The sequence below is a fragment of the Equus przewalskii genome, chromosome 4 (assembly GCF_037783145.1).
Source record: "Equus przewalskii isolate Varuska chromosome 4, EquPr2, whole genome shotgun sequence".
Lineage (NCBI taxonomy): Eukaryota > Metazoa > Chordata > Mammalia > Perissodactyla > Equidae > Equus > Equus przewalskii.
Genome location: NC_091834.1, coordinates 18516157 through 18538218, shown reverse-complemented (window position 1 = coordinate 18538218; position 22062 = coordinate 18516157). Strand labels below are relative to the sequence as shown.

The 22062-nt window shown below is 37.3% G+C and overlaps 1 protein-coding gene across 1 annotated transcript in view; it reads right to left on the bottom strand.

The window, feature by feature from the left end:
- The window catches only part of ABCA13 (ATP binding cassette subfamily A member 13), a 415069-nt gene that overhangs the window by 35733 nt on the left and 357274 nt on the right, over window positions 1-22062 (bottom strand). Inside the window, exons 56-57 of the mRNA XM_070615568.1 lie at window positions 7774-7924; window positions 2005-2139 (exon numbers count right to left, since the gene is read on the bottom strand). Of these exons, the coding sequence (XP_070471669.1) occupies window positions 2005-2139; window positions 7774-7924 (286 nt within the window). The remainder of the gene's footprint in view (window positions 1-2004; window positions 2140-7773; window positions 7925-22062) is intronic.

The window sequence follows — 22062 nt, the reverse complement described above, 5'->3', positions numbered from 1 at the left end:
CGGTTAGGCAGGCCGACATTTTCAAAATGCATCCTCAGTCTCTATAAAATTTCAAAATGATATACCCTAGGAAGACATGTGAGAGCAGAAAAAGGCCGCATTTATATGGCAACATCAAGCAAAGTGAACTTTCTTGGAACCTGAAGCTTTCTCCTTCAATAAACACTTAAGCACCTCTTATTTAAGCCACTTCTGAGAGAAATGTTTCTAGACTGTATGATGCATCTCTGTGCTTTTCATAGTCAGGGAGAACTAAACACATTTTTCTTAAAAGCTTAGGGTCATCTACTTCCCTAAAGAAAGAAACAGAAGGGAAATGGATAAAAAATGACACTGAATAGAAAACACCTGGTGTTTCCTGCAAATCAAGTGATGTATGTGTACAGGGAAAAAAATAAATAAGCAGAAGGTGTGATCATGCACTGTTCGATGAGAGAGCTGGATGCATAATTCTAAGTTTTCCTGATCCCCACGTTGATGTCTTGTGTGAGAGCCACTAGTCTTCCCTCAGGAGAGAACTCTAAAGTTCCCCAACGAATGTCTTTAACCAGATGCTCTGAACACTCACCATCATCACAGCCACTAAAGCTTATTGGAGGCAACATACTTAATGTGGATTATTTCATGGACTGCTTTCAACAGCTCCAACAGACAGACACTATAATCAGGAGCATTTTCAGGCAAAGAGGAAACATGCATAGAACATGCAAGGCTGCACATGGGGAGTCACAGAAGTGGAATCTGAACCCTGGTAGTTGACTTGAGTCCCCGCCTTGAGTGTTATGCCCGAGTCCTGAGCAACCAAAAAGTCAAGGGCAAGGATGCATCAAAGAAGGAGAGAGGGTCTGTGGTGGGCCAGGGACATGCTCCAGGGCAGAGGACCACATCCCAACTTAGGAGATGCGCCAGGTGAGGCCTAGCACAGGGAAATTCTGCTGAAGGTTACAAACAGTTATATCTTGTGAACTCTTTAACACAACCCCGTCTCCTCATGTAAGGAAAAAGTCATTTACAAACTGCAGAATTAAGCACGTGTTTGCTTTTGTTATAAGATTTCAGAATATGGAATTGTGCAATAGTCCTTGATTTTGGAACTTGCCAAAAAGCAAACAGATCAAGTAAAAGGGAAATTCAAGTCAGGTTCCAGAAGACAACCAGTAAATGATGGGGCCATCTTCCAATGCAGGTCTTCTGAATCCCCTCTAACTCCCCCAGTGAAATTCTGTTTCCACTTAATGAACAAGAACAGAAAAAAGAAGAAAAAATTTATTCTGATTCCCACACTTTTCGATGCCCTTCAGAGTCTCCACAAGTGTGAAGGCCTGGATGCACTCCAGCGATTAGAATCCAGTCTATGGCATGCAAACAGCGACTTTTATTTATTGTTTGAATGATATTACTTTTAGCTATTTTCGATATGCAAGACGATTGGCTCTATTGTCAATATATTGGCTCTATTGACAATCAACACCTCCAATTAATGCTTTCATCCAGACAAACGGAATTAACTGTAGTTCCCAGGTAGACTGCAGATGGCTTGGTCTCAAGGCCATTGAATGTGCTCCACTCTCTTGCTGAACACCCTCCCCTCTCCATTATATCCATCCTGCACCCCAACACCCACCCTCAAGATTCACTGTGGACAGTGTCACCACGGCTATGACAATCATATATCTGCAGGTAGAAAAGGACTTAAAAGCAACATGCTAATGGAAGAATATATTGGTTTTCAGATTACGGGTGAATTCTGATATTCCTTTAATGCTAGAATTTTATCGAATCTTCAGTTTGATAAATAAAAGTGACTATCAAAAGATAAAATTTTATTTCTGTAGAATTTCATTGGTATTTTAAATTCTGTTTGGAAATGTTGACTTAGGGCACAAGAAGTTAGTTCAGAGAACTAACGCTGCAAATTTTGAATTTCCTCCCCAGAGGAACTCTGATGGGTTAAAGCATTCTATTTGAAGACAACAGCACATCACTGAGATCTCTGTAACTCACCAGTAAAAGCAGGTCAGGCTTCCCCAGCAGGGCCAGGGCTGTAGAGAGCTTCCGCTTGGTCCCCCCACTGTATGTGGCCACGAGTTTGTCCACATGGGCTTCCAGGTGTAAGCGCCTCACCAGGTCCCCGGCAACCTGGAAGAGAGTTCTCCATGAACGCACCCCCATTCACCAAGAGGCCCCCCAGACACCTGGCTCTTCCTTCCATGGCCTGTGCTCCCACCTCACACATGCAGTCCAGGGTGGCTCCTGACATACCTCCCTTCACTTCACAACACAGGGACAATTGAGAATGCACAGATGGGGGCTCCGCCTGGACGAAGCTGGGTTTTCTGTGCCTGTGTGTCATCCAAGTGCTGGCCAGAATACTTGGGTCTGGAGCTCAGAAGAGCAGCATGGGCCACCAATAGAGTCAAGCGTGGGCCCAGAGGAATACCCACACTGAGGTGAGCAGGGACAGGTGAGTTAGGATGAGGACTGAGGAGGAACAGAACAGGAACAAAAACCCTTGCACAGAGAGAGAGAGTGAGAGAGAACTTCAAGGGAGCAGAGAATTCAGGAGGGAGTTTCCGTATTCACACAGGAAAGAGGGATCCCCTTTCCAGTGAGAAGCCACTAGAGACTGCACACTCAGAGTTTGGTTTATAAAACAACCGGGGGTGGGGAAAGAAGAGGAAAGTGTTTCTTATGTGTGGCTGTTGGGAACGGTTTTACCAAGTCATGAGGATGATGACTGCACGGCACCAAACACAACGCCCTCGGCCCCAGGGACATTCTGACTCTCCCCAAGTACCCGGGGCATGTTCACACCTTCTTTTTCCTCCTCCACCTTTCAACGCGCCATTTTTTCATGCATCCTCAGAGGCACAGCTCATTTCTTTATCTCTCTTCTGCAGAAATAACTGTCCCCTTCAGTGTATGATCTGTATCTATACACACTTCCACTCAGCACGCCTCTCTGTAATTTGCACCATGCTATATTTTATCTGTTTCCTGTTCTGTCTACTGTGTGGGCTGGTTCCTCTGGGGGCCAAGATTGGGTGACTTCTTTGTTCCCAACTCTGCATAATTTAAAAGTTTTGTAAACAGTTTTATTTAACTCTTGTGACTAGAAAGGTAATAATATAGATTTGGTTTTTAGATTTCATCATATAATCCAACTGGTCCAGATCATATCTTAATTTAAATATACGAGAAGTAGGAAAGACTCTGTAGGATCATGGAGATGGACTAATGATTCTGCATACTAAATAACTCAATAAAACATAGTTTAAAATAACGTATATACTTTTTCAGATAAATGCATAAAAGTTGGGATAAAATAATAGTGATAATTACAATGATGAAATATTAAGAAGCTTTGAAAATATTAGGATAATACTTATGCCTCCTAATAAAAACCCTCATCATAAACTGGTCTGTTGCTTTATTTGTGCAGCCTCAAAATAACAAAGAAAGAATTAAGAATTACAAGGACTGGTCTAGTTGTCAAGTAATATAAGGCAGGGAAATGCAGATTTTAAGGCCCAAAAGAGTAATGAAGGTAATCCTGAATCTCCTGGGATCTGCCAAAGAACATCATCTTGAGGGGTCGGTAGTTTGTTCTTATTGAAAATAATAACATTGTTTTTCCCAGATTGGCTTATACAAACCACCCATTTCCACGGCTCCATTTAGTCCAATTATTTCAGTTGACATAAAGTAAGCAAAAACGTATTAAAATAAATAAACAATTGTTCAAACAAAACAATTGATTCAAAACAAGCAAACAAACAAAAGTACTAATGGCAGCGCTAGAGGATGGGTAAAGAGACACAATGGCTGCCTTTCAAGAATTAGGCAGATGATAGACTGTGGCCATTGTTCTTGTCAGAGAGGGTCTTTCAGAAGAATAAGATAAGTCGACTGGTGACTGGTGAACGTTCACAAGAAAGATGAAGGGAGAGGGCAAACGAGGATTCCTGGAAGAGGAGGAACCCACGAAAATGGCAGACTCTGCTAGGAAGTTCACACTTTCTGCAAGGTAATCACTAACAGCTGTGGGGCCAGCAAAAGTGACACTTTGAGAAAATGACATTTTGGGTTATTTTTAGGTCCATAAAAATGACTATAAAAGGTTGAAAATATAGCATGTGTGTATCAGAAAGAAATTTTCATTTCACACCCATCCACCTTATTCAAAGACTAGCAATATGTAAATAAAAGCCGAGAAAAAGAAAAATGAAATAAAAATAATAATAAAAGCACCAATTCTGTAGAAAGGCACTTCAGAAGGATAAGAGAACTTTTGCATAAACTTGCTGAACCATGATTGCTTGTTTTTTATGAAAGAGGAATCATATGTCATGTTTTCCCAGTTTCACAAAAGGCTAAATGTTGCAGCCTGCAAATCCTCCCCTGGACCATAGGAAGGAGTCCAGAAAATACAGGAACAAATGTTTTGGTTTGGTCTAATCCTTTCTGAATGTCATGTTTTCAGAAAACAACTGAAAACGGTCAAATAAGTATTTTGTTGCCGTCTTTCCTACACTCAGGCCTCTTGTCAAAATAATGGCAAACCTAATGCCTTAGCAATTGCCGTTGGCAAAATACTGTCTAAACCCCAAATGTCACAAGTTAATGAAATCTCTCTCTGCTATTACGTATTTTTCTCCCATAAAGTTCTAAAACTTGTACTGCACTTAAGGCAAGAGTTTGGGATTCATTCATGTTTATACGCCCAGTGCCTCATCATATTCAACACATTGGAGGATTTTTGTAAATATCCTGAACCAAAACAAATTGCCTAGAGATTCACATACACATCCACTTGGTTCCAAAGCCAAAGTTTTCTCACTAATACACATGACGGCCACGTCAACATTTTATGTAAGATTAAAGATGAAACTGAAGAGTTAGTAGGAAAAAGGAGCCAAGGATATAAGGCAGAAATGTCTTTCTTCTGACCCTCCATCTATTTCCTCCTGGAAATTCTTTCTTGTCGTAACTTCTAGCTCCTTCCAGAAAAACTGACTGTGAACAGATGAAAACTTAGGATAAAAATCATGTCTGTAGGGAAGATCAGAAGAAATAAGACATGGTATGGATCTCCCTGGTATTTATTTGCAAGTCTTCAAAACAATAAGATGGATAAGGGCCCTACATCTTCTATGCTGGGGAGAACTGAAACACAGAAATCCTAGGCTCACACTCATTGGCAGTGGGGTTTGCTGGTTTGGGGATGGTGCTAACCCTTAACCTATCTTACACATTTCTCTAACATCCCAGAACATGTCACCCCTGTCTCCGGAAAAGTTTTACTATAACTTGATATGATTTTTTGGCCAAGTTAGTTGAATTCAGGCTCAAATACAGTCATTGTACAATACTATGTTGTGTGGATAATGCAGAAAAATTGAAAATCATTGCATTAACCTGCCGAACCTAAATTCAAGCCAAATGAAGAAAGGCATCTTTTTCTCACTTGTTTGGAATTTTGGAAGGTTTGGAGAGGAAGCAATGTGCCTACACATAGAAACGACTGGCTGGCTGGGACCCTGGAGTGCAGATGGGGCATAGTGCAGGGCAGGGTGCTGAGAGGGGAGGGAGGCAGGGGGCTGTGAGGCTGTTGGGAAGGACCTGCCCCTCAAGCACAAGCGGATCTCCTTCTAGAATCATAGAGGGGACAACTGTGGCTGCCCATGTCACAATGAAAACAGATGGCAGCCTAGAGAAGAGAACTGGTATGAGCAGCAGATTCTCCAGAAAAAAATCCCTACCACATCCATGACTTCTGAAGGGTGGGAGGTGAGGCGCACACCCAGGGCCCAACTCCAGTCCTAAGGAGGGTGGACAAGAGGAGCTCCTTGTCAGAGGAGCCTCGTCATAACCCCACACAGTTTCCATTTCTTCAGTCACTAAAGGGGCATAGGAAATAAGACTGAGCTGTTCATGACACTAGAAATCCCATCTTACACAGCGAGAAATCTGAATATTCTAAGCCTCAGGAGAGTGTCCTCAGCAAGAACATCTTAACTGGAGCTGGTTCATCTGATTTCAAACAAAACCCCACCACATTCTAGCCTTGTGACTTGGGTGGGTTTGCTATTCTACCTGTCTCAGCTTCCCCATTTCTAAATAGGGACTAAACATTTTATTTACCTCATATGGTTGCTGTCAAATACTTAGAACAGTGCCTGACTGAGAACAAATACTGAAATAGCAAAAACCATTGCTTTCTGTTATTTTATAATAATCCCTTCTGGTCACCTTGCGATAAGCATGTTAGAATAGACACTCCTGGTTTATATTTCAAACATTTCTAACACTTACAGCAAAGGGAAATTTGCTGTAAAGAGGGCTCACCCCTCTGAGAACACATGAGAAAGTGTGCTGACATCTTAGAAACCTCTGAGCAAGTAGCAATCCTGTCTGCAAAATCAGTTGCAGCTTCATGAACGCAATGAAGCCAGTTCCTAATCGGCAACCATTAAAATAACTTTTCTTAGTGGAGGAGCTCAGGGAAAAGAGTCTTCAAGACAGCTGAGAGTCAGAAGGCAATTGTCCTGGATGACAGGAAGCATCAAGCCTTCCTATATTAACAAGAACTTTTTCAAAGGGCACATTTCCCCCAGGGCCAAGAAAGGGGCCAGCTTATGCTATTTGCCAAGCATCTGCCTCTTTAATCAAAAACTAACGAGGGGGAGCTGACAGAGATAAACACCTATTAAAGACTGAGCCAGCGATTAGTCCTGGATTTCAATAGCTGTTTAACTGCAATAAGCAGCGCTCCTGTTATCTTTGCTTTATTAAGACGGGAGGTGGGTGAGCGGTGAAAGGACTGAGATCCCTCCAAGGATGTGCAGAGATTCTGTTCTAGTTTCACTTAAAGTTACAGAGCATAAATAAGAAATGAGGGCTGAAGCATTACATGACAACACAGAGAATGAATTTTCGTGTTCTAGGGAAGGCAATGGCTGTTGGTTTTGTCTCCTGTGAATCCTAGGATTCTCCATCTCCTGCAGAATCTCATTGAAAATACATCACATAAGCTCCTATTTCAGAATCCAGAAATGCAAGGAGCACCCCAGACTCTCTTCAATGAAGTGCAGAAAAGGTAAAATTGTGCCTTAAGCACCCGCCATTCCAATGGCTTTCCATGTGGAATGTCCTCTGAGCTGTCGGTCAAGGCTGTCGCAACAGGGAGAATGGCAGCTGCCTCTTGCATCCACCTCTCCCTCCTCTCACAGACAGTGATGGGAGTGGAAGGCACCAGGGTGGTCTGCAGCTTCCGCCACTTTTCTATCCTCCTAAGCCCACCCAGGAAGGAGCCCAGGCAGGCAGCTGTCCAACCACTCACCAGGAAGTCATCCTTTCCGATAAAAAGCAACCAAATTCCACCCATAGTTTGAATCCTTCCCTGCAGGTCCTGGGGATACAAAGTCTATGATGTCTGTTCCTGAATACAAAGGACCAACCTGGTAAATGTGAGCAGCACTTGGAGAGGAGACAAAGTGAGGAGAAACAAAGCTGCAAATGATGCTATGCTTTCCCTCCTACCACATGACTTCCTCGCACAGATCTATTTCAAACATGTCGTACAAATAGAACACAAACATGTTTTATTGTGTTTCCTTCAGGATAATAACATTGGAAATATCTTTCAGGTATGTCTATCTATTACTGTGGGTCCTTCTCCTCATGTGGTGACAGAGCTGAGCTGGGACCGCAGGAGTTGGTCAAGCATTCCTCAGTGGGTCTCTTTTTCTGGAAAACCCCAGGGGGCCTTACCTCAGAGATGCATGACTTTGGAATCCCGCGTAGGCTGCAGTAATAATCGAGGTGTTCCCAACCAGTCAGGAGCTCGTCCAGGGCATCCTGCTGGGGACAGTAGCCAATGCGAATGCCTGCTGCGCCAGCAAAAGACAGTTCCACGTCCTCTCTGCGAAGAGAAGAGCAGTAAGGTCCTGAACATTTGACTTCCCAGACAAATATCACCCACTTCTTAAATCTGGCTCATCAATAGGAAGTTCATTGCAGTTTGTCTAACGGAATTAATTAATTCAGGCTGCAGGGATTTCTACCATTAACATTCTGGTGTTTATCCTTCAAGTGTGGCTGTGCTATGTGAGCGCAGGGGGAGGAGTATACAAAATTGTGTCTACTTAAATTTAAAAATACTGTTGTTTTATTTCTAATTTTAACGTTAATACACACTCATCATGGAAAACTGTAAACTACCCAAATGTGACCACATTTAACATTTTGATTTTTTTTCCATTTTCTCATCTCTACCCATTTTTATGTAAATAAAATTGTGTTGACTATAAAGATTCTTAAGAACACTTCAGAATGGAAAACTGCTATATCGTAAGTGGAAAATAATATAAAGAAAGACTTGCTGAGAAATCATGACTGCTACAGAGGCAATTATCATCTCTCAAAAAAGAAAGCCAGTAAATACAGTCATTTAATGGCCATTAATATTTTTATTATAGTAATATATACACGTGGTAACAAGTAAACAATGTAAGAAAACTTGGCTTTGTGTAAAATTTCCATTTCCCCACTTCATTTTGTTTTCTCTATCTAAACCTTGTAAATATTACTCCCTCAAATTTTTTTTCTAAATTTTGTTTAGCAAGATATTTACTTCAGCCTGATCCTTGCTACTTTACAGAAAATATTTTTTTCCATTCAGTCACTGTTAGGAATTTTCTTTATCAGTGTATTTTTAGAGGTTTTACAAGGCATATATCAGTGTGGATCTTTTTCAACAATCTTGCCTGGAATACTAGAATTTTATGAATTATTCCAATATATAACATCAGGCTTTGTTTTGAACCACTGCTTCTGGAAAAATTTCACTCAGTAACTTTTTTTTGTATTCCCCTTTTTGTTTTTTCATGGTGACAAAATACACATAATACAAAATTTGTCATTTTAGCCATCTTAAGGTATAAAACAGTGTTAAATGCATTTGCAACGTTGTGCGACTATCATTGCTATATAGTTCCAGGACATTTTCAATACCCCAAAAGGAAATCCCACATCTATTAATTAGTCACTCTTTCTTTCTCTGTCCCTATTCCCCTCCCCACCCTGCCCGCAACCACTAATCTGCTTTCTGTCTCTAAGGGTTTGCCTACTCTGGATAGTTCGCATAAATCAAATGGTATAATATGTGGCCTTTTGTATCTGTTTCTTTCACTTAGCATGTTTCACTTTTCACTTAGCGAGCTCACCCGTGTTATAGCATGCATCAGGACTTCATTCTGTTTTCTTTTAATGGCAGAAATGCACAGCAGTTATTTAAAAAAAATTCACCACTTCCATTTCATAGATGATAAAACTGAATCCCACAAGATACAGCTGGCCCTGAATTAACTACAGAACCACTTCTAACACCTCCACCCTGCACTGATATGTCTACCGCTTTTAATTCTATGACGCTTATGTAGAAAAGATAAAAGAACAATATTAAAAAGGAAGAGAGGAGACAATTATGTTTGAATCGATAGACTTTAATATTCAGAACAGTTTAGATTTATGGGAAGTTGAACAGAAAGTATACAGAGTTTTAGTAAGTACACTGCCTCATCCAGAGTCACCCGTTATCAACATCTTGCATTAGTGCGGTACTATTGAAAAAATATTGATACTTTTATTAACTAAATTCTGTACTTTACATAATGCTTCACATCTTGTGTTGAACATTGTACAAGTTTTGTCAAATTCATAACGTCATATATCCACAGTATCATACAGAATAGTTTCACTGTCTTCAAAATCCTCTGTGTTCTGCTTATTCATCTCTCCCCTGCTCCTCCCCGGCAGCGCTACCTTTTCCAGAATGTCGCAGAGTTGGAATCAGACAGTATGTAGTCTTTTCAGATTGGCCTCTGTCACTGAGTGGTATGCATTTAGGTTCCTCAATGTCTTTAAATAGCTTAATAGCTCATTTCTTTTTATCTCTGAATAGTATTACATTGTTTGATGTACTACAGTATATTTATTCATTCAACTATGGAAGGGCATCTTGATTGCTTCCAATTTTGGGCAATTATTAATAAAGCTACTGCAAGCATTAATCTACAGGGTTTTTTTGTGGACATAAGTTTTGAAATCATTTGGATATATACCTAGGAGCACTATTGCTAGATTGTATGGTAAGACGATGTTTCGTTTTGTAAGAAACTGGCAAACTGTCTTCCACAGGGGCCGCACCATTCTGCATTCCTGATGAAGAAGAGTTCGTGCTACTCTACATCCTTACCAGCATTTGGTATTGTCGGGATTTTCGATTTTGTCATTTTAATAGATGTGTAGTTGTATATATTTGTTGTTTAAATTTGCAATTTCCTCATGACGTATGATGTTGCACACCTTTTTATATGTTATCTGAACATCCACTTTGGTGAACTATCTGAACATCCACTTTGGTGAATTGTCTGTCCAGATCTTTTTACCATATTCTAATTGGATTATTTGTTTTCTTATTGTTTTGTTATTTGTATCTTTCGCATACAAGTCTTTTATCAGTTATATGTTTTGCAAATATTTTCTCCCAATCTGTGGCTTATTTTTTCATTCCCTTAAAAGTACCTTTCACAGAGCAGAATTTTTTTCTAATGAAATCCAACTTATTCTTGGACTCATGTGTTAATCAGTATGCCATTTAATATCCAAATATTTTGGGATTTTCCAGCTATCTTTCTTTTATTTCTAGTTTAATTTTGTTGTAACCTGAGACCATACTTTGTATGATTTCCTCATTTTTAAATTTCTAAGGCGTGTTTTATGGCCTAGAATGTGGTCTATCTTTATGAATGTTCCATGCGAGCTTTCTAAGAATATGTATTCTGCTACTGTTAGACAAAGTATTCTATAAATGTCAATCAGATCTAGTTGATTAATGGTGGTGTTTAGTTCAACTAGATCTTTGCTCATTTTCTGCCTGCCAGATCCATCAATTACTTATAGAGGAATGTTGAAGTCTCCAACTATAATAGTGGATCCAAATATTTCTCCTTGCAGTTCTATCAGTTTTTACCTCACATATTTTGACACACTGTTGTTAGGTTTATACACATGAGGGTTATTAAATCTTTTTGGAGAATTGATCCCTTTATCATTATGTAAAGTCTCACTTTATCCCTAAAAATCCTCCTTACTCTAAAGTCTGCTTTGTTTGACATTAATGTGGCTACTCCAGCTTTCTATTAATTAGTGTTATCATGGTGTATCTTTCTCCCCACCTTTACTTTTCATCTCTCTGAGTCTTTATACTTAAACTGGGGTTCTTTAGACAACATGTAGTTGGATCTTGTTTTTTCATCCACTCTGATAATCTGCCTTTTAATTGGTATATTTAGACTATTACATTTAAAGTGATTCTTGATATAATTGGATTAATATCAGCTATATTTGTAACAGTTTTCTATTCATTGCCCTCGTATTTTTCTCCCTTTCATCTTCTACTCTATTTCTACCATCTCTGGTTTTAGTTGAGCATTTTTTTAATTCCATTTTCTCTCCTATCTTAACATATCAGTTATACTTGTTTTTAAAAATTTTTAGTAATTATTCTAGAGTACACAATATACATTTACAACTATTCCAAGTTGACTTTCAAATAAAAATAAACAAGAAATACCTTAAAACAGAGTATCCCCAATTCTTCCTTCCTATCGCTTATAATATTGCTGCTACTCATTTCATTTAGCCATAAGCTTTAATAGCTGACTGCATTGTCGCTATTTTAAACAAACTGTCGCTTAAGAGATCAACTAAGAATAAGAAATATAAAAGATTTTCTTTTATCTTCATGTATTCCTTCTCTAAGTTCTTTTGTTTATGTAGATCTGTGTTTCTGACCTATACCTTTCCCTTCCTTCTGAAGAATTTCTTTAAAGATTTCTTGCAAGACTGGTCTATGGGCAATAAATCCCCTCCATTTTTCTTTGTCTAAGAAAGTTTTTATCTCTCCTTCATTTTTGAGGGATAATTTCACTGGATCCAGAATTCTACATAAGTGGTTATCTTTATTTGAACACTTTAGGTATTTTACTCCCTCTCTTCTTTCTTACTTGATTTCTGATGAGAAGTCCAATGTAATTCTTTTTCTTCTTTTTTTGAGGAAGATTAGCCCTGAGCTAACATCTGCCATCAATCCTCCTCTTTTTGCTGAGGAAGACTGGCCCTGAGCTAACATCCTTGCCCATCTTCCTCTTCTTTATATGTGGGACGCCAACCACAGCATGGCTTGCCAAGCAGTGCCGTGTCCACACCCAGGATCTGAACCGGCGAACCCCAGGCCGCCAAAGCAGAATGTATGCACTTAACCACTGAGCCACAGGCCGGCCCCCAATGTAATTCTTATCCTTGTTGCTCTGCAGCAAAGTTACCTGCCACCTATCCTGGCTTCTTTGAAGATTTTCTCTTTGTCTTTGATTTTCTGCAATTTGAAGATCATATGACTAGGTGTAGACTTTTTTGGTACTTATCATATTTGGTATTCTCTAAGCTTCTTGAATCCGTGCTTTCTTATTTGTCATAAATTTCAAAAAAAATCTGTAATTATTACTTCAAATATTTCTTCTATTCTTTCTCAGTTTCTTTCTTCTCTGGTATGACTGTTATGCATATGCTACATGTTTTGAACTATCCCACAGCAATTTGATATTCCATTCTATTCTCTTCATTCTTTTCTGTCTTTACATTTTAGTTTTGAAAGTTTCTATCAACGTACTGGCAAGTTCACTGATTCTTTCCTCATCAACTATCCAGTCAACTGATGAGCTCATCAAAGGCATTCTTCACTTGTATTACAGTGTTCTTTATTTTGAACATTTTCTCATTCTTATAGTTTCCATTTCTCTGCTCACATTACCCTTCTATTCTTGCATATTGTCCACTTTTCTCAGTAGAGTCCTTAGCATATCAATCATAATTATTTTAAATCCTCAATCTAATATTTATGAGTTCTTTGCCATATCTAAGTATAGTTTTGAAGTTTGTTTTGTCTCTAGAGAATGTGTTTTATTGTCTTTTAATGTGCCTTATAACCTTTTGTTGAAAGCTGGACATGATATATCAGATTAAAAGAATTCAATAGATGTGTGTTTAGTGTGAGGTTTTATGTTTATCTGGCTAGGAGTTAGGTTGCATTTACTGTTTTCTGTAGCTCTGGTGTCAGAGGCTAAATTTCCTTAAGTGTCTGTTTTTATATCCCCTGTTGTCTTTTAGTTTCCTTAGAGAGTACTTTATAAATAGGATCTGAGGCTTGAGTTCTTTTAGCTGTGATTCTCTGTTATTATACAAGAGCCCTACTGATGTGCGGTAAGTAGTCGGGGAGGGGAAGTGTTCTATAATCTTATAATTAGGGCTCAGTCGTACAGTGATTCTGAGTTAGGTACTTCCCTTCCCCACATTGAAGGCTAGAGGGGACTGGAGTCAGGTGTTTCCCTTCTCCCAGGTTTGTTAGGTATTGGTAAAACTTCAGTCGATTAGAGTCTGGTAAAATATTTTCCCATTTATGAGAACAGAGACCTCTGGACATATTTCAAAAATGATTACTCTTATCCTCCCCATTGAAAGCACAGAGATTTTTCTCCAAAACAGTGAGAACTTCATGAGTTTCCCAGAGGTAAAACTCACACAAGGTACAGGGCCCCTGAAATTGGGTCTGCTTGATATTTTTAACTCTCAAGCTAGCTCACACTGAATTTCCAGCAATTCATCAATTACAGTTTAAGTATTCCTCCTTATACTTGCTCCAGCTGGGGCTTTGTTCCTAGGCTCCTGCTCCTGGTGAATGGTGATGCTCTGTATCCACCTGACTGTCTCTCTGGTTGCACGGGCAGAAGTTTTCCTGTGACCTCAGTTATCTGACAGATCTAAGGAGAGATGTTTATTTTTAGTTTGTTCATCTAGTTTTTTGTTGTGAGGATGTGAGTGATGACTTCTAAACTCTCACAAGTTGGACCACAACCTGGGATCAAAGTTTCTCTTTCTTACTCTTAGAGTTTTGTTTCATTTTTTTGATGTTCCCCATCCCTCCCCCTTCGGAAGAACTTTGAATTTTTAATCTGCCTCTCATTCTCTGTATTATCTACCATTCTCATACTCATAAATTAAATGGTCTTTTCATTTACACTCTGGAAGAATTTCTCCAGTGCATTCCTAACATCATAATTTAATATTCTGTACATTTAACTTTGCTCTTGTAAGTTACAAATACATCAGAAAACTGTGTACTTTGTTTCTTTTATAATAGTTCATATCACATTCATGTTCTTTTGTCTTTTAAATTCAGTGATAGCATTTGTCATAAATATTTTTAAATTTATGCCATACAATTTTACCTTTTCAAATCCTAAGTGTACCAATTTATATGTTTTAGAATTTTGTTAAAATTTTGTAAGTCATAATTTCAATGTACAATTTTCACAGTTCTACTCTTTCTTTTGTGTTTCAATCTGTTTTTGTACAATAATGTTCATGATGTGCACATCTTGGAGTTTACACACTCTTGCATAGGGCAAGAATTGGCTGTTGTAAAAAAATAAAATAAAAAATGTTGGCAAGGACATGGAAAAATTGGAATCCCTGTGCACTGTTGTTCAGAATATCAAAAGGTGTAGGCACTACGGAAAACAATATAGCATTCCCTCAAAAAATTAAAAATAGAATTACCATATGACCCAGCAATTCTACTTCTAAATACATACTCCAAATAATTGAAAGCAGGAACACACACAGACATTCACACATCCATGTTCATAGCAGGATTATTCACAATAGCTAAAAGGTAGAAGCAACCCAAGTCCATTGGAATAAATTTATAAACAAAATGTGGCATGTCATACAATGGAATATCTTTTAGCCTTATAAGTAAAGAAATTATCACACTTGCTACAACATAGATGAAACTTAAGGAAATTATGCTAAGTGAAATAAGCCTGTCACAGATAGACAAATACTGTAGGGTTCTTGTTATATGATGTACGTAAAGGAGTCAAATTCATAGAGATGGAAAGTAGAACTGTGTTTGCTACGGGCTAGGGGGAGGAGGATATAGAGAGTTTTACACAGGTTAGAGTTTCAGTTTTGCAAGATCAAAAAGTTTTAGTAAATGGTTGCACAACAATGTGAATATACTTAATACTGAGCTGTACTCCTAAAAATGTTTAAGATGGTAAATTTTATGCTATACGTGCTTTACAACAATTAAAAAAAGACATACGATGCAAACAATATCCAAAATAATGTTGGAGTAGCTATATTAATATCAGACAAAGTAGACTGTAATATAAAACTTGATAGTAGAAACACAGAAAAACTTTTTATAATAATAAAGGTATCAATTCCTTAGGAAGACATAACAATCATTACCATGTTTTCACCTAAGAACAGAGTCTCATAATACATGAAGAAAAATTGACAGAATTAAAGGATAAATAAACAATTCAACAATAACAGTTGGAATCTTCAATACATCAGAATTCAATAATGGATAGAAAAACCAGGCAGAGAACCAAGAAGGATACAGAATACTTGAACAACACTGTAAATGAACTAGACCTAAGAAACATTTATGGAACTTTCCACCCAACAATAGTATAATGAACATTCTTCTCTACTGCACATGGAACAATCCATAAAACAAATCTCAATACATTTTAAAAGATTGAAACATACAAAACAGTTTCTCTGACTACAATGGAATGAAATTAGAAATCAGTAACACAAGGAAGTTTGCGGGAACCACAAATATGTGGAAATAACATGTTCTCAAATAACCAATAGGTGAAAAGATAAATTGAAGGAAAATTAGAAAATACTTGCAGATGAACAAAACAAATACACAACATACAAACACTTATGGGGTTCAGCTAAACGAGTACGTACAGGGAAAGATATAGCTGTAATATCTGTATTAAAGAAAACCTGTTTCAAAACAACCACCTAACTATTTCCTTTAAGAAATTAGAGAAAATATGGCAAACTAAAACAAAAGCAATCAAAAGGAAGGAAATAAAACTGGAACAGAAATTAATGAAAAAGAACATAGAAAATAACAATACAGAACTTCAACAAAACTAAAGGTTGATTCTTTGTAAAAAATCAACAAAATCTACAATTCTTTGGCAAGACAGACTAAGAAAAAAGAGAGAAGAGATTCAAATTATTAAAGTCAAGAATAAAAGAGGACACATTACTTCCACCCTTTCAGAAACACAAAAGTTTATAAGGGAATGCTAGAAATAATTGTATGCCAAAAAATTAGAACCCACCTCATCCTATATATAAAAATCAACTCAAAATGGATCAAAGGTCTAAATGTAAGAGCCAAAACTTTAAAAGTCCTAGAAGAAAACATGTATATAAATCTTCTTGACCTTAGATTAGGCAATAGCTTCTAGATATGACACAAAAAGCATAAACCACAAAAGAAAAGATAGAATCTATCTAGACTCCACCAAAAAACTCTTAGAACTAATAAATAAATTAAGTAAAGCTGCAAGATACAAAGTCAATATTAAAAAATCAGTTATGTTTCTATACACTAACAACAAATTATAAGAAAGAGAAATTAAGAAAATCCCATTTACGATTGCATCAATAAAATAAAATACTTAGGAATAAATTTACCCAAGCAGGTGAAAGATCTGTACACTGAAAGCTATAAGACATCAAGGAAAGAAATTGAAGAAGACACAAATAAATGGAAGTATATTCCATGTTCCTGAATTGGTAGAATTAATATGGTTAAAACGTCCATACTACTGTAAGAAACTTACAGATTCAATGCAATCCCTAATATTGGACAGCCAGGTGCAAAAGAGTGAAACTGGACTCCTATCTTACACCGTATACAAAATTAGACTCAAATGGATTAAAGACTTGAATGTAAGACCTGAAACCTTAAAACTTCTCAAAGAAAACATAGAGGTAAGCTCCTTGACATTGTTCTCGGCAAGGATTTTTTTGAACTTGACAGCAAAAGCAAAAGCAATGAAAACAAAAACAGACAAGTGTAACTTCAGCAAACTAAATAGCTTCTGCACAGCAAAGGAAACCATCAACAAAATGAAAAGGCAACCTACAGAATGGGAGGAAATATTTGCAATCATATACCTGATAAGAGTTTATTATCCAAAATATGTAAAGAATTCACACAACTCAATAGCAAAAAGCGAAGAATCTGACTAAAAAATGGGCAGAGGACCTGAACAGACATTTTTCTAAAGAAGGCATACAAATGCTGAACAGGTACATGAAAAGGTGCTCAACATCACTACTCCTCAGGGAAATGTAAATCAAAACCACAATGAGATATCACCTCACACCTGTTGGAATCGCTGTCATCAAAAAGACAAGAGACAACAACCGTTGGTGAGGCTGTGGAGAAAAGTGACCCTTGTGCACTGTTGCTGGATGTGTAATTTGGCACAGCCACTATGGGAAACAGTATGGAGGTTCCTCAAGAAATTAAAAATAGAACTACGATATCTTCCAGCAATGGCACTTTTGAGTATGTAGCCAAAGGAAATGACAACAGGATCTCAAAGAGGTATCTGCTTTCCCATGTTCATTGCAGCATTATTCCCAATAGCCAAGACATGGAAACAAATCTAAGTGTCCATCAATGGATGAGTGGATAAAGAAGATGTGGTCTATATATACAATAGCATATTATTTAACCATGAGAAAGAAGGAAATCCTAGAAGGACCTGCAACTAAGATATACAACTATGTACCAGGGGGATTTGGGGAGATAAAGCAGGAAAAAAAAAAAAAAAGATTGGAAGCAGTTGTTAGCTCAGGTGCCGACCGATCTTTAAAAAATAAATAAATAAAAGAAGAAAAAATCCAGACTCATGGAAACAGAGAGTGGAAAAGTGGTTTCCAAGGGTTAGGGAGTAGGGGAAATAAGGAGAGTTTGGTAAAAGGGTACAAACTTTCATCTGTAAGATGAATGAGGTTTGAGGATCTAATGTATTACATGGTGACCATAGCTAATAACTATAGTTGAAATCTGCTAAGAGTAGAACTTAAATGCTCCCACACACAAAAGGAGATGAATATGTGAGGTGACAGATATTTTAATTAATTGAATGGGAGGAATTCTTTCACAATGTATATGTATGTCATATCATCATTTATACTTTAAATATTTTACAATTTTGTCAATTATACCTCAAAAAAGCTGAAAAAATACAAAAAAAGATAAATTGCACATCAGCAAAATTTAAAATTTTTGTACTCCAAAGGACACTATCAAGAAAATAAAAAGACAACCTATACAAATGGAGAACATTTTTATAAATTATATATCTAATAAATGACTTATTACAGACTATATAAACAACTCTGACAAGACAGTAATAAAAACACAAATAACCCAATTTTAAAAATGGTCAAAGGATCTGAATATATATTTCTCCAGAGAAGATGTACAAATAGCTAATAAGTGTAGGAAAAAAAATGGTCAGCATCATTAGTCATTAGAGAAATGCAAATCAAAACTACAATGAGGTACCACTTTACACACACTAGGATGGCTATAATCAAAAAGATGGACAATAATAAGTGTTGGTGAGGATGTGGAGAATTGGAACCCTCATAAATTACTGTTGGGAATATAAAATGGTGCAGCTGTTTTGGAAAGCAGCTTGACAGGTCCTCAAATGCTGTACTTAGTTATGCAATCCAGTATTTCCACTCCTGTTATAAATTTAAAAGATCTGAAAACATATATCCATGAGAAAATGAGTACATTACTGTTCATAGAAGCATTTCTCACAACAGTAAAAAAGTAGAAACAACCTAAATGTCCATCAATTGATAAATGGACAAACAAAATTTGGTATAGTCATACAATTGAGTATTTATTCAGTCATAAAAGGGAATAAAGTATGGATACATGCTAAAACACAGATGAACTTTGAAAACATTACGCTAAATGAAAAAAACGAAACACAAAAGGTCACATATTGTTTGATTCCATTTATAAGAAATATTCAAAATAGGCAGATCCATAGAGACAGAAAGCAGATTAATGGTTGTCAAAGGCTAGGGGGAGGGGGACAATACTGAATGACTGCTAATTGGTACAGGATTTCTTTTGAAAGTGATGGAACTGTTATGGAATTAGACAGTGGAAATACCTGCATAACTTTGTGAATATACTAAAAATTACTGAATTTTTACACTTGAAAGTGTAAATTTGATGTTATGTGAATTATATCTCATCAAAACAGTTTAATATCTACAAAAGCTGAAAAGGCACATGCTCTATGGATGCAATTTTATTTCGTAATATGTATACAACCTAAATGCCTTCATATGCTCACCAACAAAAAGAACATTCATAGCTCGTATCTGCCAATACTAACCAGAGAACAAACTACTGAAACATGTAACATGTAACAATAAGGATGCATCTCACAAACATGATACTGCCAGAAAGAAGCCACTCACCAAAGAGGAGACACTGTATGATTCCATTTAACTAAAGTTTACAAACAGGCAGAATTAATTTATGGTGATAAAAGTCAAAAGAGTGTTTATCTTTAGTGTGGATGGGGTCTTGACTGAGACAGTTCATGATGGGGGCTTCTGGGTCCCAGCAATTATCTGTTTCCTAGGGATGGTTTTGTGGGTGGGCTAATGATGACAATTCATCAAGCCTTACACTCGTGATTTTTAGGTATTATATACCTCAATTTAAAATTTATATTTTAAAAATTGCTGTTAATCTGTACACATTAATTTATAAAATTCCTAACACAGTTTTTAATGTTTATAAATGTTTTATCTAGATCCTGCTGGAATGCGTTTTCATGGTCTCCTAACAAATTTCCCCATCTCAACTAGCTCTGACAATTCAAAGATATGACACTTACATTTAAACGTTCTAAACCATTTAAAGATATGAAATATCACTTTAAATTATCTTCTCATTGTTCAGAGGCCCCAGGACACTTTCTGCCTCTGTGTTGCATTGCGCACGCATGTGTTTGTTCCTTTCCAGTTGTTATCTTTGAACTTCAGAAGAGATGAATAATTCAGAACAGGCGAATAAGGGCAGACTGGGGATGTGGGGATTCAACGACAGAAAGAGTCCGATGTCTTCCCATCTTCAGAACTGCTCATCAACCCAATGCAGCGATGGCTGCCTAATTTCTAGTTACACAGGAGTTATATTTTTTCTCAATTTTATTGACATATAATTGGTATACAGCACTATGTAAGTTTAAGGTGTACAGCATAATGATTTGACTTACATATATTGTGAAATTATTACTACAAGTTTAGTTAATATCCATCATCTCATATAGATACCAAAAAAAAGGAAAATGAACGTTATTTTTTTCCTCCCAATGAGAACTCTCAGAATTTACTCTCTTAACAGCTTTCCTACATACCATACAGTAGTGTCAATTATAGTCATCATGTTGTACATTACATCCCTAGTACTTATTTATCTTATAACTAGAAGTTCGTACCTTTTGACCACTTTCCTCCAATTCCCCAGCCCCTCACACTCTGTCTCTGGTAACCACAAATCTGATCTCTTTTTCTATGAGTTTGGTTTTTGTCTTTCTGTTGTTTTGTTTTGTTTTTTTAAATTGTTGTTTGCTTTCTTTTAATTCCACATATAAGTGAGATAATACAATATTTGTCTGACTTATTTCACTTAGCATGGTGCCCTCAAAGTCCACTCACATTGTCACAAGTGGCAAGATTTCTTTCATTTTATGGCTGAATAATATTCCATTGTGTGTGTGTATATATATATGCACAGGAGTTATATTTTGTAACTAAGGACAGGATTTCACAATGGAGTGAAATGAAGAGCCTTCTCCTCTACTTTCAGAGCAGGGCATCTTTTGCTTGCTGTGCAATTAAAATGTTTGCATTTGCTTTGTAGTTAGTAGAAACCAGCTCCTCACTCAAATCTTGCACATAGAATATGAGTTATATAGTTTTTGTCATGAATCAACATCTATCACTGTAGATGGTTTAGTAGAATGTTTGCAGAGAGGAGCCAGGGGCTCCTGAAGCACAGTGGAGCCAGGTACTCAAATAGCATCAAAGACATATCAAGTCGAAGCAGATTGTGGTTTCCTAGCTCTTTTTGATTAGTTGCTCTATTCTACAGGTAAAAATATTTATCAACATTTGGGGGAAAATAAGGCCCTAGAGAGATCAACCTGAGACACTGAAGTTTATGTGAACAAGACCCATTGTCAGTGGTGTCGTGTTATAATCCAATGGAGACACTAAGTGTGCATGGCCTTGTGGAAATCTGCACACCAAAGGAGGTCATATGATAATGAGGCTTTGGAATAAGGCAAGAGTGGAATATCTGAACCAGACCTCACTCTAACTGACCTAGAAGAAGATGAGCCCGTGGATATTTATCTTCTAACAAGTCTCTGAGTGATGCTGCCAAACATTTTCTAAATCAAAGTCACTGTCAATCACATTTATGTGTTATTAGAAACTGTTCACACCTATTTTATAGTTTCCACACATTTGCGTCTCAGTTATCCCAACCTAATAAAGACGGTCATAACATTCTGTATGCGTCATGCTTCAGCACCTCTTGGAAAAGCAAGACATTTTTCAGCCCAGGATCTGACATAAAAATGAACTTCAAGTGGCTTTTACCATGATGCATGCTGACTAGGTTTTTTTTCCTCTTTATTTAATGATATAACAGATCAAGAAATTCTGGAAATTAAATAAAATACTTGGAGCACTCTGAGAGGTCTTTGGCAAGCCAATGTTCTAACGTTTGAAAAGGTTTTAACTAGGCCCCACTTTTCACTGCTGGCATTTAATTTCCTTTGTATTATCAGCAGTCTGTAAGCTGACAAAACAGGTCAAAGAAAGAACTATTCAGTGGCCATAGTTTGATTTGCCTTCCAGTCAGTATCTTAAAGCTGTTTGTCTTCAAACTGCTTTGTGCTTTGCTGCCACTGTCCACACTTCATTGCAGAGGTCACCTGCTAAGTCACTCACGTCCTATCATCAGGTGAGAGCAGGGCTGCTTCCACAACTGGC